Source organism: Danio rerio, chromosome 7 (assembly GCF_049306965.1).
Source record: "Danio rerio strain Tuebingen ecotype United States chromosome 7, GRCz12tu, whole genome shotgun sequence".
Classification (NCBI taxonomy): domain Eukaryota; kingdom Metazoa; phylum Chordata; class Actinopteri; order Cypriniformes; family Danionidae; genus Danio; species Danio rerio.
This window is the reverse complement of record NC_133182.1, coordinates 74,569,115-74,593,994: the sequence shown is the minus strand read 5'-3', so window position 1 is coordinate 74,593,994 and position 24,880 is coordinate 74,569,115. Positions and strand designations below refer to the sequence as shown.

At 37.4% G+C, this 24,880-nt stretch overlaps 1 protein-coding gene and 1 long non-coding RNA gene across 3 annotated transcripts in view; one reads left to right on the top strand and one right to left on the bottom strand.

Annotated features, from left to right (window-relative positions):
* crispld2 (cysteine-rich secretory protein LCCL domain containing 2) overlaps positions 1-16,901 on the top strand; it is a 45,548-nt gene extending 28,647 nt beyond the window's left edge. The window contains exons 14-16 of one of the 2 annotated variants that reach the window (XR_012382848.1): positions 5,066-5,196; positions 13,530-15,743; positions 16,235-16,901. Coding sequence is in view for 1 of the 2 variants with exons in the window: in XM_003199017.7 (XP_003199065.1) it covers positions 5,066-5,196; positions 13,530-13,581 (183 nt within the window). In the remaining variant the exon portion in view is untranslated. Of the gene's footprint in view, positions 1-5,065; positions 5,197-13,529 lie in introns of both variants that reach the window. The other variant, XM_003199017.7, reaches the window with a different exon arrangement.
* The window catches only part of LOC141375199 (uncharacterized), a 38,314-nt gene continuing 14,119 nt past the window's right edge, over positions 686-24,880 (bottom strand). The window contains exon 3 of the long non-coding RNA XR_012382855.1: positions 686-5,236. This is a non-coding gene — a long non-coding RNA (uncharacterized lncRNA). The remainder of the gene's footprint in view (positions 5,237-24,880) is intronic.

Here is a 24,880-nt window from a genome sequence, read left to right as displayed (position 1 = left end):
ACAAGTAAAAACAGGGTGAGAACGTTGTAAAATCTGAAAACGTGATATAAATCAGGCAGCCACGAGGGCTTTTCTTTTTCTAGATTGCTTTTGAAAACACTATTGGTTGGGTTTAGAAAAGGGGGAGGGTGGGTCAGTCGATCGATCGGTCAGTAAGTCGACAGCGGCCTCTAGTGGATTTATGCGAGAAGAGCAGGTGCGAATGACACTCGCGAGAGAAGTTTGAGATCTGAAAAAGTCTCTAGTCTCTAGTGGATTCGCGAAAACAAAAACTGCAAAAAAATAACCTCCTGGGACGTATTCCGCACTGTAGAAAAGTATGCAGGGGTAGATTTTAAGAATGAGCCTGGGTTGCATTTTTGGGCTTACATGAGAATAAAACATTTATATTTGAAAAAAGACATCTATTATTGGATTTGATAATTATACTACTAATAATAAACTCCTACTGTGTTTGGTCCCTGCCTGAACTTACATTACCAGACATTTGTTAAGTAAGGGATAAAATACATCTAGGAGGTTATTATCGCAGAATATATTTAAATATATATTTATATTTTATAAGGCTGAAGGGCTTTATTCTGGGAAAACAACCATCCTAGATGTAATTTATCACCGCCTATTACATGTATACTTAAAAAAAAATAACATAAAAAACATTAAAAAATAGACACAACATTGTTCTGAGCTGTAATAGTTTATCAACTATCAATAGTTTCTTAACTGTACAGCACAAACGGACAGAAACAGGTGATGGAATATACACTAACCTGCGCATTATTCAGTCACAAGATGGCACCAAACAGTCAACTTTGCAAAGCTGACAGTATCGAAATGGCTAAATAAAGCATATACAATCCTAAGTATTATTCATTCACAAGAAAAAAACAGAGACTTGCAGATGCATATGAATGTGAATGCAAGTATTCTGTATAGATTTGAGCGTATTCACTGACGATCAATGAGATTTGAAGTTCCCAGATGAGCCTGTGTTATTTAGTGGTTGTTATCTGGGAATAACACACCTTGGAATGTTGCGACCGACCAATCAGGATTGAGTATTCCAGACAGTCGAGCAATAATGGGTTTTAATAATGTTGCACATTACATTTTTTTAGCTACCTGTCTGTTAGTCAAGTGATATTACCAATCCAAGTCGACATTACCAAGCCGGTCATACATGTAAGAATAAGACATAAATGAAAACTGTAGAGGGTCTTCTTTTATTTCGGTTTAATCACAATTACAACAAAACAATGCAGTGGTGCATTTTGCTATCTCCCCAAAGGGTTAACACAGTGTTTCCCAACCCAGTTCTTGAAGGCACACCAACAGTACACATTTTCAACCTCTGCCTAATCAAAACACCCATGAATCATCTCATCAGAACATTAGAAGAGACCCCAGAACCTGAAATGAATGGTTCAGATAAGGAAGACATCCAAAATATGTGCACCAATACATATTGGTGTGCCTCCAGGAACAGGGTTGGGAAACACTGGGTTAACATTAGCATCACTGAACTGAAATGTTAATAATGTCGGTAAAGCACATCTCTTGTATTATCAATCAGTCAAGACACGTTTATGGAATGATAAGCAGTTTAGCATATTAACACCACCAGAGCAACATAACATAATCAAGCCATCTGCAGCACGACAATTCAGTCCAACAAATGGGGGTGTGACGTCACATGAGCTGGAAATGAGGGAGAACGGCAGTGGTAGTGGAGCACTTCTGAATGCGAAAGTGAGCGTGCTGCTCTTGTGGCGAGACTCGACCGCTGGAAGTGTGTGTGAGTCTTGGTGGACGAGGACTCCATTGTCGCCACTAATTTCTCTGACTGACCGCAGAACAGCAGCTGTGAGAGCGGCTCTCCTGCACTGACTCATGCATGCTTGAGGTCAGATCACAGCTCTTAACTGTTCAGCTTGGACAGTGTGACTTCATTATTCTGGTGAAGGACGGTTTCACAATAGAGATGAAAGCAATGTAAAATCAAGGTAAAACTGTGCTTGCAGTGCATTTTTCTCTTTTGTTTGCTTTTGAAAACACTCTAGGTTGGGTTCAGATGATCTAGTTGATCTACAAGCCCTGCCTTCTCCTGTACAAGAATGAAGGGTGTCTGAAACGTACAACAAATCATACCTTAAGCAATATATTACAGATTTGCAAAAATTAGAGACACTGCCCTCTAGTGGATTTGTCATCTGAAATGTACATTAAAATGTACCCGGAGCAACATACTTTACATTTTCAAAAATGTAGGCATATTCAATGAGCCTGGGCTCATATTTCCTCTCAAGTTCGACAGATAAAAGAAATCAATGAAGGTTTGGATCCACTTAAGTGAGTACATTTTCATTTTAGGCTGAACTATGTATTTCATTCACTCACTCTCAGCTAATCTAAGATGTAGGTGACTATTTTTCCCTCAGTATAACATCATCAGTCAAACGTCCTGCATTCTTGATGACATCATACAGACAGCGAAGTTCACGACACGGAAAGAATTTAGGAGTCAAAATCACATAATCCAACACAGTGACTATCATAACAGACGAAAATATTTGATATCCTGGCTTTAATTAAACCTGAGATTATCCGCAGTCCTGATAGCCAGCTGCTTTGTCTGCTATGGTGTGGAATGGCCTGGTTGTGTAGCGGTGTGTGAACTCAAATGAACCTATTGCCTTTTGGCCCTTTTGGCTTGTTCGGGCCACATTCCTGAGCGTCTGTGGAGCTGGCCTCAGATGAGAGCACGCTCTCCAGCAAACACTAATTAACCCTCATTATACAGTGGTTTGGACTTGGTTATTTTCTGAAGGTAGGTTTTGTTTGAAAGTGCACTTAAAGTCAATGCGTGAGCAATTAGATAGGTATTATAAGACGTGTGCGATGAGCTGTGAGCTTTTATTACTGGGGAGTTGTTTTGAGGACAGACGATGACAGGATTGAACCTTCTTTCCAGGTTAAGAGAAGTATCAGAGAGTTTATGCACACTGAGCTGTTCTGAAGTCAGGCTTCTGGCCCTTTTTGCCTTTTCTGGTGTTGCTCTTGCGTACTGTAGGCATCGCAGTGATGTCATTTGTCTGGGCTGCTTTACCTTGTTTACATCTTAAGGATTGTTGAATTGAGCAGGGAAACATAGTTGGGTAGTGCTATGTCAAGTATTACTCTTATCCATGCTGGACATTTGCTCTGATTTATGCTACAGATGTTTCAACGTTATTTTTGCCTAAAATTAGAAACAGCTTGTAGATTTTTACTCTAAAAATACAAATGCTGTGTTGTATTAATCTGATGTTGGGTCAAAAATGGTTTAACTAATATACAATCTGATTATTGTTCTCTATTAACTGTAAATTACTCTTTTTAAACAAATGTATTTTTGGCACAATTTGGGGTTAAAACAACTCAGCAATTAAATGCAAATGTTTTAATTAAATGTGAATGACACTTTTTAAACAAATGGTTAGGTTTGTCTTTTTTGACCCAACCTTGGGTTGAAACAACCTAGCAGTTTTAGAGTTTGTGATGGATGGTATGGGTGCTTCAACATTGATTTTTACTCTAAAAAGCTGGGTTGTATAAACCCCATGTTGGGTCAAAAACGCACCAACCAAATGTTAAAACGTTTTTTTTCAGTTAAAAAAAATGACACTTTTTAAACAAGGGTTGGGTTTGTCTTTTTGACCCAAACTTGGGTTGAAACAACCCAGCATTTTTAGAGTTTGTGATGGTTGGTATGGCTCCTTCAATATTATTTTTTAACGTTTGATATTATTTTAAAAGTTTGAACCAGTTTGTAGATTTTTACTCTAAAAAATACAAAATGGCTTCACATTGCTTAATGCACACAGGATGTACAGCAATATGCAAATATCTTTAAAGAAAAAGAGTAAAAGGATTAAAGTATTACAAAAATTATTATTTTCTACATAAATACAAAAAGCATGTCTGGGGCTTTTTTTCAGTTTATTTATGACAATTTGTTTTTGTATAATGTTATTATTATTATTAGTAGTAGTATTTTTTATTATATGCATATGTATTAAAAACAAGCTAAGATTTGTCTACCTGTCAGCTTTTGGACCATATGGTGCATAAGAACAGGATGTGTGTTTGGATATAGCTCCAATCCACACTTCTTGACCACACTTCATTATTATTGTTCATTTATGCGTTTGCTGAAAATTAGAACTGAATTTAGAAATAGTTTTGGAGCAAATCTTTATGCTTAACAAACAAAATTAAATATGTAGGCTAATGGGTGTCTTCAGCGGAGTGCACACAACACCGTTTCCTTTTCCAGGAGAGAGAGAAAGTAAAGAGGCTGAATGGAGGAGGCTCGTTCTTTATCCTTGCGCTGCAGTTGGTCTGTTTAACTGTTTTCTCGCTAGTGAAGCGCTCAGTTTTTCCACTTACAAAATCCGCCATGTAAATAGCAAATGCACCATGGCGCAACTCAACTGACTCCTAAGGGGAATGGGAGAGGAGACTCTGATTGGTTTAATGCACATTGTTCAACACACACACCCATAACTCGATAAGAGAATAAGCCACACTGTATTTTTCTGTGCTTAAATTAGCAAAAGTAGATTTGGACACACCCTTAATGCTTTTGCGCCATGCGCTTTAGACTTTGCAACTAGATCTGTAAAATAGAGCCCAAAGTGTTTTGACCTACTGTCTATCTGTCGGTCACTGTTAGCCAGTAACTTACTTTCTAGTTTTTTTTTAGGGGGCTAATAATATTGACCTTAATAAGGTTTTTAAAAATTGAAACCTGCTTTTATTCTAGCCGAAATAAAACAAATAGGACTTTCTCCAGATGAAAAAAATATTATAGCAAATACTGCGAAAACTTCCTTGCTCTGTTAACGATCATTTTGGAAATATCTGAAAAAGAAATAAAACTCACAGGAGGGTGAATAATTTTGAATTTAACTGTATATTTTCCAGTATGAAGGTCGGCGGAGTTACTTATAAACACCTCTCTGAAGGAGTCTAGCGTGTAGAGTGTGTCCTCTAAAAGAATACTCTTTTGTCTCCTCATGTCCAGGGCTCCAGTATCTGCCGAGCGGCAATCCACGCTGGAGTGATCAAAGCCAGCGGAGGATATGTGGATCTCCTGGCTCTGGATAAGAGGAAAACTTACACCGGCACCTTGAAGAATGGCATTCAGTCGGAGAGGTACCTGTCCTGCATCTCTTGTTTCCTTCCTTCACATTCACTGCAAAAAAACAACAACCATAAACACGAGAACTAAATGAATGATTTAAGAAGAGTCTAGATACTAGAAACAAGCCAAAATGATCTGCCAGTGCAGTAAGATAATTATATTTAATATGATAAAATAAGAGGGGCGACATGGTGGTGTCCTCACAGCAAGAAGGTCACTAGTTTGAGCTGGTTCTGTTTCTGTGTGGAGTTTGCATGTACTCCCCGTGTTCGCGTGGATTTCCTCAGCGTGCTCCGGTTTCCCCAACAAGTCCAAAGACGTGCAATAGGTGAAATGAATAAACTAAATTGGCCGTAGTGTATATGTGTACATGAGTGTGTGAATGAGTGTATATGGATGTTTCCCAGTACTGGGTCGTAGCTGAAAGGGGATTTGCTGTGTAAAACATTTGCTTTATAAGTTGGTGGTTCATTCCACTGTGGCGACCCCTGATGAATAAAGGGACTAAGCCAAAAGAAAATGAATGATAAAATAATGGGTTCAAGCAGGGCTTTACATTAACTTTTTTAATCACCGGCCACTGTGGCTAGTAGTTTTCCAATGTTACTAGCCACTCTGCATTTTCACTAGCCAAAATTTTGTTGATATGCTAAAATTACTTGATTTAAATTTTGTGTTATGTCCACATGCATCCTCATTCATTTCCAATTTTGTGTGTCGATTATGAGCTTGCCCAAAGAGCATGAGCAAATAGGTCATGGATTCATAGTGTTATATTGCAATTAGTTTTTATTTCACATGACTTTTTTTAAAGCTCAAAATTAACGATGTACCAAATTTATCTCTATAACCACATGAAACAATAATTATTTTTTAGCCACAAAATATTAATGGGTCAAAACAAGCAAAATATAGCTGTATACTATACTTTTTATTTAACAAAACATTTCTTAAAAAAGAAAGAAAAGCAATTGACTTTTAAAAAATAATTATTGTCATGTATCAAAAATATGCACAGTAATCTGTCCTGGCTAAAGATCTCTTGGATCACCAGTTAACTGCACATAAATGGAGAGTTCATCTCCCATTAAAGCAATGTTGTAAAAAAAAAAACATTTTACAAAAATAAAAGCAAATAAAACCGTAAGCAAATGAAAGCAGGTGAAACATACCGTGTGTGATAATGAAAGAATGATCACATGCTCACGGTTAACTTTAGGCCAATTGATAATAGCTGCGTCCCAAATCGCATACTTATGCACTAGGGTTGGGCATCTAAGCTATAATGCCGATCCGATACGCATCTCGATACAAAGAATACGATCCGATATATTAGCGATACATTTGTGACATATTGCGATGCAACACGATACGATTCACACCCATATCACGATACGATGCGATATTTCAGCACTAACTAATTAGATCAAGTTTATGAGATGATGTGAAAGAGGATGCTGTGCCATTGAATGAGTTTGATTATTTATAAACCAAGCAAAACCAAGACTTTTTTACAAACTGGCTCTTCTCTCAGAGCCAGAGTGTCAGTTTACAGTAGAGGGCCATTTTAGAACATATAGCACATATTATTTAAGTATTTTCAAGATAAACAGAATGTATAAGTGCAATATATATTAAAAAATATGTATATATTTACACTCTTTCAACATAAATAAATTTAGCATTGCACAACAAGAATTGTGATTAAACTTTTCAACTATGAAAACAAGTTTTACAAAGATATATTTTGCCACTGATTATTCAAAACTTAAGGTCGTGAACTAGCAGTTATGCTGCGTTGAAACATCACTGTCACTGTAAACAACAGGCTAATAAAAATATAACAAACCAGCAATCTTCTTGCTGTGAGGTGGTCAAACTACCCACTGTGCCACCGTGACACCCAATTATTTTTATCATTATTATTATTAATATTATTATTATTATTATAATTAAATAAAAATTAACAGGAGGAGGTGTTTAAAACCTTCGTTCTCCGTGACACTAGGCTGAATATCTTTGCAGATGAACAATGCAATAGCATTCGTTATTGGCGTAGAGCGAGCAGAACTGTTGCGCATGGGAAAAAAAACTTGCAATGCTTTTCTCACCACTTTTGGAACTGGTTGAAGCAGTGCGAAAGCCGGGGATGCAGAAACACTGGAAGATGCTTCCTCAACAACACCGTGGCGCCGCTTCAAGTGAGATATCAGATTAGTCGTACTGCCCGCGTATTTTACAGATGCGCGGCACATTTTGCAAATTGCATCTGTCCTGTCATGTCGTCCATCCTTAAATCCATAATGTTGCTTGCCATACTTTAGATTTAAAACTCAGTGGGGAATATGTTTGTTTTGCTTCTCGCGCTTTCTGAGGGCGCACCACTAGCTTCATCCGCACACCTGATACACTGAGTTGTAGTGAAAGTGTACACATCCGCAAATCCGTTGCTAAGGCTTACTTTATGTAGGTCGATTAAATTATGCGCCAAAAACAGGTTGACAACACTTGTTAATAAATAAAAAATACATTCTATATTAAAAATATAAGCTGTATCTCGGAAAAATCGATGCATCTCGCAAAAACCGATGCATCTCGATTTGCTTCCAAAATTTCATTCATCCTCTGCTGCTCTACCGATGCACTCGCATCGTGCACGCGCATGACCGCGTATCGATACATATAGGTTAATCTTCCCATCCCTATTATGCACTATTCTACGCCATTTTGTAGTATAAATAGTGTAAGTAGTGCGTTCACACTGAAAACACTAAAAATAATAAGAGCACTTCAATTACCCGGATGATGCACTCATTCAGCCGCTAAAATAAGTGTGTAATGATGGACACTTCACGCACTCAACGACCGCAGGTTTGCTTACGTAGCGGAAGGGGCGGAGCTATCGGACGCACATGTTGAATAACTTTATTTATTTTGGATGGTGAAAGTAAAATTCTCCTACGAGAGTGATAATAGCGCCTCCCGATGGTGAATGCGGCAATACTCACGGCAGGTTTTATTTGATAGTTTGGTCATTTATTTCAATGATTTGGCAACCGTCAAACGTCATCAGGGAAACGGTTTGAATTTCCGCTTAGTAAAAAAACATTAGTGTGCCATTTGGGACAACACTACATACATATACTATCCTGTTGAGTGTGTAAGTGCATAAGTACATAGTGCATGAGGGCATAGTGTATAGTGTGCCATTTGGGACGCAGCTATAGTGTTCAAAGTAAAAGCAACCGGTGCAGCTTACAAAAAGACAAATTTTGAGCTCTTAAAAGCATCAGGACTGCGGGTGCATGTTCATCACTTTTTGTCTAGTTTATTTAAAAGAGAACCGATGACAGTTGCGTTTCCAAAACCTGTTCCAGACACAGTTGCTTCACGATTCGGGAGCGCGCACGCGTTAAGCAGTCGCGCGCACCCGTTTTAAGCAGCCGCGCGCATCACATCCTCCTCTCATTCGGTATTCATTTGCTTTCTTCTGCACGCGTGATCACAATTATTTTACTTCTCGATTCTAAGATCACATTTGCACGCATATTGGGTCATCCTTATATTGTCGAACCCTGCTTTTAGGAAAAGTACAATTTAAAAATTATTTTCAACCAGCCAAAGTGGCTAGTGGGATTGTCTGTCTAACCCGCCAAAGCTGAAATCTACCCGCATTTGGCGGGTTGGCGGGTGTTGATGTAAAGCCTTGGGGTTAGTTAGTGCCTCTGTCCTGCTGCGCTTCAGCAAAGTTCAGCATCACAAGCAAAATGACCACCTTGTGTCATATAAAATATATCGACCAATCAGGGTGGTTGTCAAGGCAGAATTTCAAGCGCAACCAATCATTTTAAACAGAGACATGATGAGTCATTTAAATAAATTAAAATGTTAAGTTAAAAGAGTATGGGATGACGTGAATAAAACCATTGCACTGCAAAAAATGCTTTTCTTGCTTAGATTTTTTGTCTTGTTTCTAGTCTAAATATCTAAAATTTCTTATATCAAGAGGCATTTTCTAGACAAGCAAAACATATTGCCTCGTTTTGAGAAATAATATGCCAACAATAAGTGAGTTTTTCCTTAAAACAAGCAAAATAATCTGCCAATGGGGTAAGCAAAATAATCTTGCTTTTTCTTTTGACGTAAGATTATTTTGCTTACCCCATTGGCAGATTATTTTGCTTGTTTTAAGGAAAAACTCACTTATTATTGGCATATTATTTCTCAAAGCAAGAAAATATGTTTTTCTTGTCTAGAATATTCTTCTTAATTTAGGAATTTTCAGATATTTGGACTAGAAACAAGACAAAAAATCTAAGTAAGAAAACCATTTTTTTTGCAGTGTGATCCATTTAGGTGGAACTGATTCAGATGTTTCTATCAGTCTTATAGTTTCTAAACACAAATTTAGTCACAGTAGCTAATACATATCCAAAAAACTACCAGACTGAAACAATTTTTTTTATTAAAATGTCACCTTTAAAGCAAGAACAGTAGGATTTGCTTGCTATAAATAAGATTGTAACCCATCTAGATAAGGACTTTTTGCAGTGTTTTCTCAGTTGAGCGGTCAGAATGGGCCAGATCTGTTAGTGGTTGATGAGTAATGATGTGGTTTCTCATCGCCTGACGGACCACACAGGGTCTCAATGCCGCTGCGCTCGAAATGCTTAACTCGACAGAAATCAGCTCCAGTGTAGTGAAATCTAACACTTGAATCGTTGACGGAATCGATCCTTTGCCTCTTAAACGTTCGCTGGCCTTGACCCGCGTATATAGTCAAAGCATTCACTCGTGCACAGCTTGGATAGATTTTCTCCTCACCGCAGCGCTATTCATATGATGCAATGTAGTGGGAAATGGGGGGCAGCCAGTCGGGTGAACTTTGCTTTATTAACAGGGAAGTATTCACATATTCTCCATATTAGCGTTGGATGGAAAAGTCGTCGGTGTCTGACTCAGTGGTCCCGGTTGAGAGTAATTACAGTGAATTTGATGCCAACAAGAAGCGGTAATATCCAGTACAGCACCACCTGAGGACCGGCCTATTTATGAATGAAGGAAAAGTCAAGAAGGGTAGTCAATATTTGTTGCTGAATGAAAAACGAAATAAACTAAAGTTTTATTGATTTTTTTAAAAATGATTATTTGAAATATATTACAAATATTTGAGGTATTTTGAAGAATGTAGGAAACTGACAGCCATAGCAGGAAAAAATGGACATCAATTGCTATGTTTCCATCCAAAGTTGTGAATTAAATTTATGCGCAAAACTGAAATATCACATAAAAGACGTGCGAATAAAGCAGCGTCTTCATCAAAAAGAGTCAAAGAAAAGAGTCAAAAGAGTGGAAGAAGCTGCGTGAATCTTTTCTTTATTTAATAAATGACTTGCGCCTCAGAAGACAATGCAGACATGTAATGAATGTGTGGTGGCGTTTGAAGGCATGAGACATGGAGCACAGCTATATGACCTCTATCAGATGTTAGATTTTGGTTGTCATATCTGATGTATAAATGTCAGCATTAAATGTCAGGATTTTGGTCATTTTCCAAAACAACCTAAAATCAACCGAATATCAACGTCCTTTCACTTTGTTATTAGATGTCAAAATAATGTTTCCCTTAGATGCTGGTGACCTAAATTTGACATAACATTAAAGTCTTATGACATTGTGTGTCTTCTGGGTTATTATTACATCATAGTTTACGTTTTAAAGACTTTTACTCTACATTTACACAACAACGATGTAGCCAAAAACAAATGTTTTTCCACTGTGTTTAAAAAAATTGTAATGTCTACACGACATTGTGTTGAAAGCAGCGCTATTCATATGATGCAATGTAGTGGGAAATGGGGGGCAGCCAGTCGGGTGAACTTTGCTTTATTAACAGGGAAGTATTCACATATTCTCCATATTAGCGTTGGATGGAAAAGTCGTCGGTGTCTGACTCAGTGGTCCCGGTTGAGAGTAATTACAGTGAATTTGATGCCAACAAGAAGCGGTAATATCCAGTACAGCACCACCTGAGGACCGGCCTATTTATGAATGAAGGAAAAGTCAAGAAGGGTAGTCAATATTTGTTGCTGAATGAAAAACGAAATAAAACTAAAGTTTTATTGATTTTTTAAAAAATGATTATTTGAAATATATTACACATATTTGAGGTATTTTGAAGAATGTAGGAAACTGACAGCCATAGCAGGAAAAAATGGACGTCAATTGCTATGTTTCCATCCAAAGTTGTGAATTAAATTTATGCGCAAAACTGAAATATCACATAAAAGACGTGCGAATAAAGCAGCGTCTTCATCAAAAAGAGTCAAAGAAAACAAAATCGTCACTTCCTGATTATCTGGCACCAAATATCAACAGTAAAAACAGAATTTACTGCGGTGGAAGAAGCTGCGTGAATCTTTTCTTTATTTAATAAATGACTTGCGCCTCAGAAGACAATGCAGACATGTAATGAATGTGTGGTGGCGTTTGAAGGCATGAGACATGGAGCACAGCTATATGACCTCTATCAGATGTTAGATTTTGGTTGTCATATCTGATGTATAAATGTCAGCATTAAATGTCAGGATTTTGGTCATTTTCCAAAACAACCTAAAATCAACCGAATATCAACGTCCTTTCACTTTGTTATTAGATGTCAAAATAACGTTGCCCTTAGATGCTGGTGACCTAAATTTGACATAACATAAAGTCTTATGACGTTGTGTGTCTGCTGGGTTATTATTACGTCATAGTTTACGTTTTAAAGACTTTTACTCTACATTTACACAACAACGATGTAGCCAAAAACAAATGTTTTTCCACTGTGTTTAAAAAAATTGTAACGTCTACACGACATTGTGTTGAAAGCAGCGCTATTCATATGATGCAATGTTGTGGGAAATGGGGGGCAGCCAGTCGGGTGAACTTTGCTTTATTAACAGGGAAGTATTCACATATTCTCCATATTAGCGCTGGATGAAAAAGTCGTCGGAGTCTGACTCAGTGGTCCCGGTTGAGAGTAATTACAGTGAATTTGATGCCAACAAGAAGCGGTAATATCCAGTACAGCACCACCTGAGGACTGGTCTATTTATGAATGAAGGAAAAGTCAAGAAGGGTAGTCAATATTTGTTGCTGAATGAAAACGAAATAAAACAAAAGTTTTATTGATTTTTTAAATGATTTTTTAAAATATATTACAGATATTTGAGGTATTTTGAAGAATGTAGAAAACTGACAGCCATAGCAGGAAAAAATGGACGTCAATTGCTATGTTTCCATCCAAAGTTGTGAATTAAATTCATGCGCAAAACTGAAATATCACATAAAAGACGTGCGAATAAAGCAGCGTCTTCATCAAAAAGAGTCAAAGAAAACAAAATCGTCACTTCCTGATTATCTGGCAACAAATATTAACAGTGAAAACAGCTACAGTGAATTTGATGCCACCAATAAGCCAAGAAGGCTAGTCAATAATTGTGGCTAAATGAAAAACTAAATAAAAATAAACTTACATTTTTATAGATTTTTAAATAGATTTTTAGAAATATTTTTTAAATATTTTACTTTATTTTTTGGTTCTGTTAAATAAACAAAGTTACTTTGAAGAATGTTGGAAACTGACAGCCATAGTAGGAGAAAAATGGACTCCAATAGCGATATTTCCATTTAAAGATGCAAATTTAATGTATACGCAAAATTTGAACATCACATAAAAGACGTGTGAATAAAGCAGCGTTTACATCAAAGAGAGTCAAAGAGAACAAAATCGTCCCTTTCTACTGCGGTAGACGAAGCTGCGTGAATCATTTCTTTATTTAATAAATGACTTGCGCCTCAAAAGACAATGCAGACATTGAATGAATGTGTGGTGGCGTTAGAAGGCGCAAGACGTATAGCACATATAGCTATATGACGTCAATCAGATGTTGGATATTGGTTTTATTTTAATCAGTAAATTAGGTTTTAACTTTATTTTTATACATTTTAACTTGACGTTAAAGACGTTTAATTGATGCAAGTTAAACAAACTTGTCAAATCAATTTGATCCAACTTAAAAATTGCAGAAGGCTGCAACATTTTTATTCTAGCATACAAAACACACCACTTCAGTAGCCATTGTTTACTCGCTTGTTTTTGCAATTGAGTCACTAGTTCTGCCTTCTTAATGACATCACACATATCATTAACAATAGCAGTCAACGGTTGGTTATGTAGCAAGAATTTAGATCAGACACAGTAACTGAAATATATTGTAGGGTTTGTTCATAAAGAGCCAAGGTTTGTGTAATTCTGTCTAGAATAGTCTGTTAATTGTGTCTTTCTTTTTCTGTCTTGCAGTAAAACCAATAGAGAAGGTGGTTCATTCCGTGTGTTCGCTGTCAGAGAGTGAGACGCCGCTGATGGGACACAAAAAGTCTGCTGTTTGCTTTAGGACAGGACATGTCAACGTGGAATGTAACTCTTCACATCTTTCTCTGACGTTTGGAGGAAAGACACATTTAAACCAAAGGATCAGCCAAAGTCTTACTGCTAGTTCAATCAACGGGCTTCCAAAGGTTTTATATGGAATTGTGGATGAATAATTGTTTTTATATTTACCGCACATGCAACTCTTAACAACATGCAGTGCGGTAGAAATGGTGTCTTAACAGCGGTGCTGGTTTTAATCGTTGTTGTTTTTGATTTTTAAATCAAGTCAGTTTTGTTTTCAGATTTTTAAAAGTGTTTTAAATACATGCAAAATCTCTAATTTTTTTTCATCCAGAATGCATATTGATCACACTGTATTTAACCTGTACAGATTTTATATTGTTCCTTTTATTGTTTATTGTTCTATTGTTTTAATTCCTCATATGTTTCTTACTTTTTTTCACCCCAGACTCATTCTGAAAACGTACCCCTATATACATTTCTGGAGAGCGCCAAATACATCGCAGAAGGTACTTTTTTTTTTGCAGTTTTTGTTTTCCCACCAGAGGCCGCTGTGTACGTTTTTTCAGATCTCAAATTTTTCTCGCGAGTGACATTCATACTTGCTGTTCTCACATAAATCCACCTGAGGCCGCTGTCGACTGACTAACCGACTGATTACAACACCCTTCTCCTTCCCTACACCCAACCGATAGTGTTTTCAAAAGCACTAATTGACCCGCCCTCCTTCCCTAAACCCAACTGACAGTGTTTTGAAAAGCAATCCAGAAACAGAAAAGCCCTCGCCGGATTTTTACCACATTTTTTAGATTTTACCACATTCTCACCCTGTTATTTACTTGTTTGTTTTATTTTTGGCTTTTATTTTTGTTTAACCTGCTTTTTGGAACAGTTTTTCACTAGACTCGAACCCCGTTGCCGCACTTAATTCTTCTCTGCGTCTCTAATCCACATGGCAAGCTACTGGACAAACTGGTAACACCAGAAAAGCCGTCCATACGGAGGTAAGCCACCAGCTGGTAAGCGTGAAAAGGAATGGCGTCATACCGCCCCATAGCGTTGTTTTTAAAGATGAAATGCAGCTTTATGTAGCTCTGGCTCCATAATTCATACTCTCCAAAAGTGTATATAGCGGTACATTTTCAGAATGAGCCTGTGTTGTAAATCTTTCTTTTGGAAGCCAACTCCTGGAATAGAGCGCAACATTCACTCAAAAAAGTTGCTTTTGCTTCTTGTTCAAACTTCTTCTTTAAAATGAGTTGAAACAACATAACTCTTAAGTTTTTTTGGTAAAAAAACTTAATTGTTTTATGTTTAATCCACTTCAATTGGTAAAAATGGTTGAGTTACCTTGATCAGTTTGTGTTGGGACAACATGAAGGACTTGTGTGGAACCCTGCAATGTTTTTTACAGTGATCTACTTTTTTCTCCAAATATTCATAGGACAAAATCTTTTGCTTTGACTGATTAAAACATTACAAATCTAATGTAAAAATAAAAGAAAAAATGCTTAATTGTTAAAACTAAGTTCTCATGGAGTTAACTTGTTAACAAAAGTTCAGCAGCGGAACCACACCTTACTTTGTCTTCTTAACCAATCACCTACTCCCTAAAAACTTAAGGCAGACCAGCCCTCCAGCACTCTTCTTCTCGTTCTCTCGATCCCACCCTCCCTCGCTTTATTTCCTCCCTTCCCAATAACAATCCTATAACCCTCTCATCACTCCTAGGTTGAATTGGGGGGTCCTAATCACTCTACCCAAATATTACAGAGGCGGTCAGTCTCTTGATCAACCTACCTATACCTGTTTACTGTTTTTCCTCTTACTTCCCTTCTCCTTCATCCCACTGTTCTCTTACCATCCTTTTCATCCCTATAAAGTCTTGCTCAAAGTGTGGTGCGGTCCATGCTGGGGAATGTAAAGTAAATGAATGTTTTTAACATGACAATTGTGCCCAACACTCATTTTTTTAACTACTTATTTAAAATGAGTTGAAACAACTTAATTGTTTTGGTTTAATGCTCTTAAATTGGTTAAATCTGTAATGCTAACTTAATCAATTTGTGTTGGGACAACAAGAAGGAATTAATTTAGCTTACGCTAATTACACTGTAAAAAGTAATTAGTTACTTAATGCGAGTAAACCATTGCCTTAAATAGAAAAAGTTGACTTCACAAAAATAATGTAAGTAAACCCCTTGTAACTTGAAACTGTTAAGTTGACTTAATTTTTATAAATATGCAAATTGTACTCAATTTTTAAAAAATAAAAGTAAACTAATCACTATTTCCAGTACACCTTTATTATATTACTTTTTTCCAGCTTTTCTGTGTCTAGCAAAATGACATACAGTAAAATAAATCTGCTCTTTCAGACTCCAGCGTGTCTTCTAAATTCAACACAGGCTATAATTGTAGACTTTATAAACATAATGAAGCACCAAATATGTAATATTGTAATAATTATAGTAATTATTTTAAAAATACACTAGGTAAAATAGTCTGACACTGTAAAAAGGATTAATTGACTTTAAAAAAAAAGTGAGTACAATTATTATAAAAATTATTTACTCACATTATTTTTGTAAAGTCAACTTGTTGCTTTTAAGGCAATTGGTTTACTTGCTTTAAGTAACTAATCACTTTTTACAGTGTAGTTACTAGCTAAACTACTTACAAATTTAAGTGGATTGAAAATAAAACAGATAAGTTGTGTCAGAAAAAATGCCAAAAATGTTGTTTTAGCTCATTTAAAATAAGCAGATGAATGAATATTAAATGTAATTTTTTGAGTGTGTGAATAGCAGTGTATGAATATGTGAAGTGCATTAAGAGGGATCTGTTAGACCTGAACCGTGCAAACAGATGCTCTGCAGAAAAATGGAAAAGGAGAAAAAAAAAGGAGGCAGACCTCCAAGCAAAAGAGACCTTTCCTTCATAATGCATGTGAGCCTTCCAGAGTCAACACTGCTCAGCCATTATGGTAAAGGTGCAAAAACATTGAAACAATGTGGCGTCCCGGGAGATTTCAGAGTCAGCGAGTGCATGTTTAGGCTCATCTTTCATTACAGTGCCTTAATTTTTTTGTTATTTATTCTTTCGCTTCTTTCAGCCTCTGCATATTCTGTGGAACGGAACCAAATGTTTATGAAAGTGACACCTGATATGCGCTCGCTTGAGAATCGTTAGTAACGTATTCCTGTTTGGTTAAGAGCTATACACAAGCCAGAGTCCTGTCATTACTGCCAAAAGCAATTACAGTCGATTTTTCCCTTCCATCTGTCATCTTAGTCCCTCATTTATCAAGGAAGCCCACAGCGGAATGAATCGCTAACTATTTCGGCATATGTTTTACCCAGCGGATTCCCTCCTAGCTGCAACTCAGTACTGGGAAACACCCATACACTCTCGCATTCACACACACACACTCATACACTGCGGCCAATTTCATTCATCAATTTTTTTTTAGCTTAATCCTTTTTTTGATCAGGGGTTGCCACAGCAGAATGAACCGTCAACTATTTCAGCATATGTTTTAACCAGCGGATGGCCTTCTAGCTGCAATCCAGTACTGGGAAACACCCATACACTCTCACATTCACGCACACACTCATACACTGCAGCCAATTTAATTCATCAATTTTTCTTCAGCTTAATCCCTTTTTTAATCAGGGGTTGCCACAGCAGAATGAACCGTCAACTATTTCGGCATATGTTTTAACCAGCGGATGCCCTTCTAGCTGCAATCCAGTACTGGGAAACACCCATACACTCTCACATTCACACACACACTCATACACTGCGGCCAATTTAATTTATCAATTTTTCTTCAGCTTAATCCCTTTATTAATCAGGGGTTGCCACAGCAGAATGAACGTCAACTATTTCGGCGTATGTTTTAACCAGCGGATGCCCTTCTAGCTGCAACTCAGTACTGGGAAACACCCATACACTCTCTCATTCACACACATTCTTACAGTACGGCCAATTTCATTCATTCATTTTCCTTCAGCTTAATCCCTTTATTAATCAGGAGCTGCCACAGCGGAATGAACCGCCAACTTCTCCAGCATATGTTTTATGCAGCAGATGCCCTTCTAGCCGCAACCCATTACTGGGAAACACCCATACACTCTTGTATTCACACACATATGGCCAATTTAACTTATTTAAATCACTTATAGTGCATGTGTTTGGACTGTGGGGGAAACCGGAGCACCCGGAGGAACACCAACATAGGAAGAACATACAAACTCTACTCAGAAATGCCAACTGGCCCAGCCAGGACTCGAACCATCGACCTTCTTGCTGTGAGGCGAAAGTGCTAACCACTGAGCTGGCTGAACATCTATTTGTTAAAACCACTTTTGCACAGCGACATAATAAAAAGATACTTAAGCTGAAAGCAACTACAGCCGTGCCTTCTGAGAGGAAAGAGACGGCTGTTTGTCCCTTATCTTAATGCATTTTTCTCAGTTGGATCGCGTTCAGAGTTCAGGATTTGGATGAATGTGGATGTTCTTATAAGGAATAAGGGCCGTGAAGCTCAATAATCCCTTCTGTATTTTTTTACTCTTCACCTACACTTTAAAAAGCCATTAGTTGACTTTACTTTAAAAAAAGAAAGAGTAAACTCATTGCAATTTAATTATTAAGTAAACAAGCTGTGTATAATTCTAAAAGTTAAGTTTACTCACTTTTACTCAGTACTGGGTTGCAGCTGGAAGGGCATCTGCTGCATAAAACGTATGCCAGAATAGTTGGCGGTTCATTCCGCTGTGGGGACCCCTGCTAAATAATGAACTAAGCTAGAGATCTGCATGGGACTGAATTTTTTGTCCCGCTCCCGCTAGATTTTATTCCGCACCCAACCACTCCCGCTGTATATTCAACCTTTGTTCACCCGCCGTCCAAAATCTTACGTTAAAATTGGGTACTACCAAAGGAGAGAGATAACAGGTTGTGCAAGATTTATAAGCTAAATGTCGGTTTTATTTGCCCCTCTGTGATGAGACATGAGTGCCACCTTAAACAGTGACGTGCGATGAGATTTGTGGCTGGTGAGGCACTGACTGTTTCAAAGTCAGATGTACAAACATATCCACCCAATATATTTGCCAACTACCGATTGTGTTTCATATATCAGCATTATTTCTATACACTAAACAGGTACATATTAGGCCAAGGAGGATTGTCAAATGTATAGCAATTAAATATGCCTCCCAAAAACCACCCAGCTGGATGCTACAGAGTCCAGACAGCCTATAACAAGCGACCCACAGCACCACGGCGGATGCGCACTCTCTCTCTCACGTGCTCTCTATCTCTTAGGAGCAATATATTGTTAGCCCGCCTGCTTCCGTTCAAATTACACCAGAGTTACTGACCGATACCGCATTTTATTTGAAAATTTATTCCTGTGCTGCAAGAAATCTGGTTGGGTCCTGCGACTTTCGCGGTATAGCCCCGGGTATGCAGACTTCTAGACTAAGCCGAATGAATGAATGATGTTTACTGACTTTTTAAGGCAAAACTGCACTCATTTTTGAGAGGAGCATGTGAAATGATTGATCACGTCTGGTCTCTCATCTGCAATCATCGATAAACCAATCAGATTAATCCAAGCCTACAATAACTAGCCCTTTTCACCTTATTTCTCTTATCTTTATTTTTGAAGAATCCCCCCATCCACCCCATCTCCCCCTTTTTCTCCTTTACCAGCGGGAGCTCTCAAGAACTACTTGATACATGCTCATTGACCAGGCGGTAGCCCTGGCCTCAATTATATCTGAGCTCAGGGTTCTCTCCTAGGACGGCAAATTTGCAATTAGCATCAAGCATTATCTACAACCCAGGCTCATTCTGAAAACGTAGTCCCGCGGACGTTTCTGGAAACCATAAAATATGTAGCTGGAGGTACGTATGGCTGCATTTAATTTTTTAAGCGAACGCTAAGGGGCGGTATGATGTCGTTCCTTTTCACGTTTACCGGCTGACCGCTTACCTCCATGTGGAGGGCTTTCCCGCTGCAACCAGTTTGTCCAGTTAGCTCGTCGTGTGGGTTGGCAGACTTGAGACACAGAAGGGAGATGTCTATTACGACGACAAGCAGGTTCGAGTTTGGGAAAGCGCGGATTCAGAAATCAGGTAAGACAAGAACAGGATAAAGTGAACGAGTTCATAACAGGGTGAGAATGTGGTAAAATCCGAAAACGTGGTAAAAATCAGACGAGGGGTTTCTTTTTCTAGGCGGCTTTTGTAAATTGTTGGTTTGGTTCAGGGAAGTTAGCGGGTGGGCGGGTCAATCAGTAAAACTGGTTGGGTTTAGGGAAGGAAGTAAGAGGGTGGGTCGGCAAATTGGCTGGTCGCCCAGTCAATCATTCAGACAGTCAGATAGACAGACGGTCGTTCGACAGCGGCCTCTGGTGGGTTTAGGCGAGAACAGCACGGGCTTGAACGGCACTCGCGAGAGACGTTTGAGATGCGAAAAAGCGCACACAGCGGCCTCTTGCGGATTCGCGAAAACAAAAACTGCAAAAATACGTACCTCCCGGGATGTATTTCGCGGTCTCCAGAAATGTCCACGGCAACCCGTTTTCACAATGAGCCTGGGTTAAATATCTAAGTGTGAACTCCTGAAAGTAAAGTAACTAATCACTTTTTTTGCAGTGTACTCGTATTTTCGTACTTTCTTAAATTAGTTACCTCAGAGCAGCAACTTATTTGACTATCTGTGTTTTTAGGGAAATGTTTGTACAGTCTTTTTTTGTACATATTCAGATGTGTGCTTTGTTTTTTGAGTCTGCATTGTAAAAGTATGAAAGTGTGCCTTTTCTAAGCCAAAAGATAATTGTTTTTGCACAAATGATGATAATAAAAATAATTAAATATTAAATAACAAAATTATGATACTAAAATGGTGTCTGTCTTTTGCTTTGGAATACGTGTGTCAAAGTTGAAGAAAGGTTTACCAAATAAAATCATGTTTTGATCAAGAATTATTTGATGACATACAAAAAAAGGATTATTTTTATTTAGTAATTCACCAGATGCTTTTATCCAAAGCGAAATACAATTGAGGAGGCATTCGGTGATTCAAGAAGAAGAGGCAATACACACAACAAGAGCTAATTATACAGAGGAACTGTTTGTGCTCAGAGAATTAAGTGCTAGTTTATTAGAGACAGAAGAGTTTTTCTACAGGTGGTTTGTCAGGCCCACTCACTTGTGTGAACCTCACTTCCTAAATGCACAATGTTTTTTAAGAAATGCTGAGTGATTGTAAAAAAAAGTGTCTGACGCAAATGTGCAAACCTGCTGCAAGTGTTGGTTAAAAACTTAAAAGGGAGTTTTCTGCAGGGTAAAATAACACACTCAAAACAAAAGCTGCGTCCCAAATGGCACACTATACACTATGCACTCATGCACTATGTACTTATGCACTTACACACTCAACAGGATAGTATATGTATGTAGTGTTGTCCCAAATGGCACACTGTTTTTTTACTAAGCGGAAATTAAAACCGTTTCCCTGATGACGTTTGACGGTTGCCAAATCAGTGAAATAAACAAACAAATTATCAAATAATACCTGCCGTGAGTATTGCCGCATTCACCATTGGGAGGCGCTATAATAACTCTCCTAAGAGAATTTTACTTTCACCATCCAAAATTAATAAAGTTATTCAACATGTGCGTCCGATAGCTCCGCCCCTTCCGCTACATGAGTAAACCTGCGGTCGTTGAGTGCGTGAAGTGTCCATCATTACACACTTCATTTTACCGGCTGAATGAGTGCATCATCCGGGTAATTGAAGTGCTCTTAATATTTTTAGAGTTTTGAATGTGAACACACTATTTATACTACAAAATGGCGTAGAATAGTGCATAAGTATGCAATTTGGGACGCAGCTAAAGACTTTTGCTGCTGTTTCTTAAATAAAATAAGCTGAAACAACAAAATTCTCAAGATTTTTTTTTAGACAGCTTGTTTTGTTTAATCCACTTAAGTTTGTTAAGTTAACTTGATTTATTTTGAATTGTATGAAACCCTGCATTTGTTTTTTTTTTTTTTTTTACAGTCCAGAAAAAAACAGTCTGGGTCATCAGTGCACACTGTAAAAAACTGCAGGGTTCCACACTAGCCATTTTTACAGGGGCAAAATGACGGATTTAAGTTAACTTAATTTAGTTTGTACAAATTTAGGTTAATTGAACAAACAACAATTAAGTTGTCCCCAAAAAAGCCTCAAGAATTGAGCTGCTTCAGCTCATTTTAAGTAGTTTGAACAAAGCAAACATCATTCTTTGAGTGTATGCACAAAATGTTAGAAGCTCAACTCTTGGTATGAATACCTGAAAATACTTTGATGGAAAAGAAATGCAGTAAACGAGTCCTGTCCAAGTCTGAGACAAACAGTTCTTAGCGAGAATGGCAGTTGGGTCCTTAGCCAGGACACATTCCCTCCGAACAGTTTATAAAACAGCTTGTCAAAGCACACGGCGGCGCATGTTTAATGTCACATTCTGGCAGGTCTTTTCTGATAGGGTCACAGCAGGTAATAACAATGCTGAACTGTAAATAACCAGCCGTAGCTAACATTGTAATCACATGTGGACAGGTTAAATGACATGGAAAAATGCATATTCTTGGGCGAATTATCCCGATAATTTAATGCTGTAAAGGATGTTCAGTTTAATAAGACTTCAATATTACTAGATTTGTGTATGTTATGATATAACTTGCTATGCGATATATATATATATATATATATATATAATTTATTTCTTTAAATTGTATTGAAATCATATTCTTTAATTTGTAATTATTTAATCAAATTTTCCATTTTAAATACATTTTTCCATATTGTATTCACTGGAGTGGACTAATTGGTACACTGTGATCTTGTGGAGTTATTAATTCCAGTTTTGTTATTAATGAAATTTACACACAAATATTTCATTGTATGGCATAACATTGATCTTGTTATATTTCTCTCTCTTACACACGCACGCACACACACACACACACACACACACACACACACACACACACACACACACACACACACACACACACACACACACACAGTTAAATTTTTTCTTTTTAAAATATTTTCCAAATGATGTTTAACAAAGCATGGAAACTCTCACAGTATGTCTGATATTTTTTCTTCTGGAGAAAGTCTCATTTGTTTTATTTCAGCTAGAATAAAAGCAGTTTTCAATTAATGGTTCAAATTATTAGCCTCTTTAAGCTATATTTTCCAATAGTCTACAGAACAAACCATCGTTATACAATAACTTGCCTAATTAAAAATATCTAGTCAAATATTATTTACTGTCATCATGGAAAAGATAAAATAAATCAGTTATTAGAAATGAGTTATTAAAACTATTATGATTAGAAATGTGCTGAATTTTTTTTCTCTTTGTTACACAGAAATTGGGGAAAAAAATAATTCAGGGGGGCTAATAATTCTGGTTTTAACTGTGTATATTCTTTTAAACTTGCATTATATAAATCACCGCACTTTTATTAAAAATCACTGACATTTTACTGGGGAAAAAGGCCTTCTAACTTGGATGGCCTAAGGGTAAGTAAATTAGAAAAATGACTCTTTCCTTTTAACATCCACATATTTAGAATCATTAGATTATGTTCAACGATCAAATGACTTGTTTACATCCATTTGACTTTATTTTTCCAAGGTTTTCAGCCTTTTTTTTCCCTCTACAGACTCATCTACAGGATCATGTCATTATTTGATTAAGCCTCTGACTTGAGTTTTTGACACTTCGGCATTGGAAAATGACAGAATCGGGATTATGGTTATGGTTATGAACCTGCTGCTGTGCATGATGGAAACAATCTAGTCAAACGCAGCAGTCAGCAATCTCCTGTCAATACTAATACGGCAGGCCGTAGAAGAAAATCAGGCCATAGAGTTTTAGTGATTTTCTTAGCATTTTACAATAAAGTTGTATTCGGAAATGCATTTACTAACATGAACAAACAATGAACAGTATGTTTATTACAGCCTAACGTTAGTTAACGAAAATAAAATCATCCATTGTTAACTCTCAGAGCATTAACTAATGTTAACAAGAATACATTTGCAGGTTAATAACGCATTAGTAAATGTTGATCTATGATTAATAAATGCTGTACAACTATTATTCATTATTAGTTAGTGTTAGTAAGGCAAGGCAAGGTAAGTTTATTTATATAGCTCATTTCATACACAATGGCAATTCAAAGTGCTTTACATAAACAAGAATAAAAAGGACAAGTTTAAGAACATAAAAAAACAAACAATAAAATTATTAAAAACAGAGTAAAATTAGTAAAAACAGGTTATAAAAGAATGAAAAAGAAAAGAAAAACATAATAGTGTAATCTGTCGGAGGTAGCGTAGTGCTCATTCAGCACAGCTAAACAGATGTGTTTTCAGTCTTGATTTGAACATGCCTAATGTTGGAGCACATCTGATCATTTCTGGAAGCTGATTTCAGCAGTGAGGGGCGTAGTGGCTGAAGGCAGATTCACCCTGCTTTGACTGAACTCTTGGAACTTCTAGTTTATTTGATCCTAAAGATCTGAGTGATCTGTTAGGTTTGTATTCAGTGAGGATATCTGTAATGCATTGAGGTCCTAGGCCATTTATAGACCAGTAATAATACTTTAAACTCTATTCTGAATGTAACTGGGAGCCAGTGTAAAGACCTGAGGACAGGTGTGATGTGCTCTGATTTCCTGGTTCTAGTCAGAATCCTGGCCGCAGCGTTCTGGATGAGCTGCAACTGTCTGACTGTCTTTTTGGGAAGGCCAGTGAGGAGGCCGTTACAGTAATCCACCCTGCTGCTGATAAAAGCATGAACAAGTTTCTCTAAGTCTTCTGTCTTAAATACATTAACTAATGAAACCTTATTGTAAAGTGTGGCCACTATCTCACGCATGCGCTATAAACGTTTGAAAAGAAAACCCTTCAAACGCTCCAGGAAAGTTTGTTATTCCCTGCAGAAGAGAGACTGTTGAGTTATTGCGGGATTTGCATCTCTATTTGTGAGGATTCTTGGAAAGACAAACCTGGATCAGCAAAGCCAATGCATACTTTTAAAAATATGAAGGGAATTGCAGGATGATTGCCATATTAAAAGGTGGTTAAACTAGACACTGCAGTCCAAATTCAAAATAGTGGAGAGGGTTTTTTTGTTCATGATGACATGACACCCCTGTAGGTTGCCAGATTGAT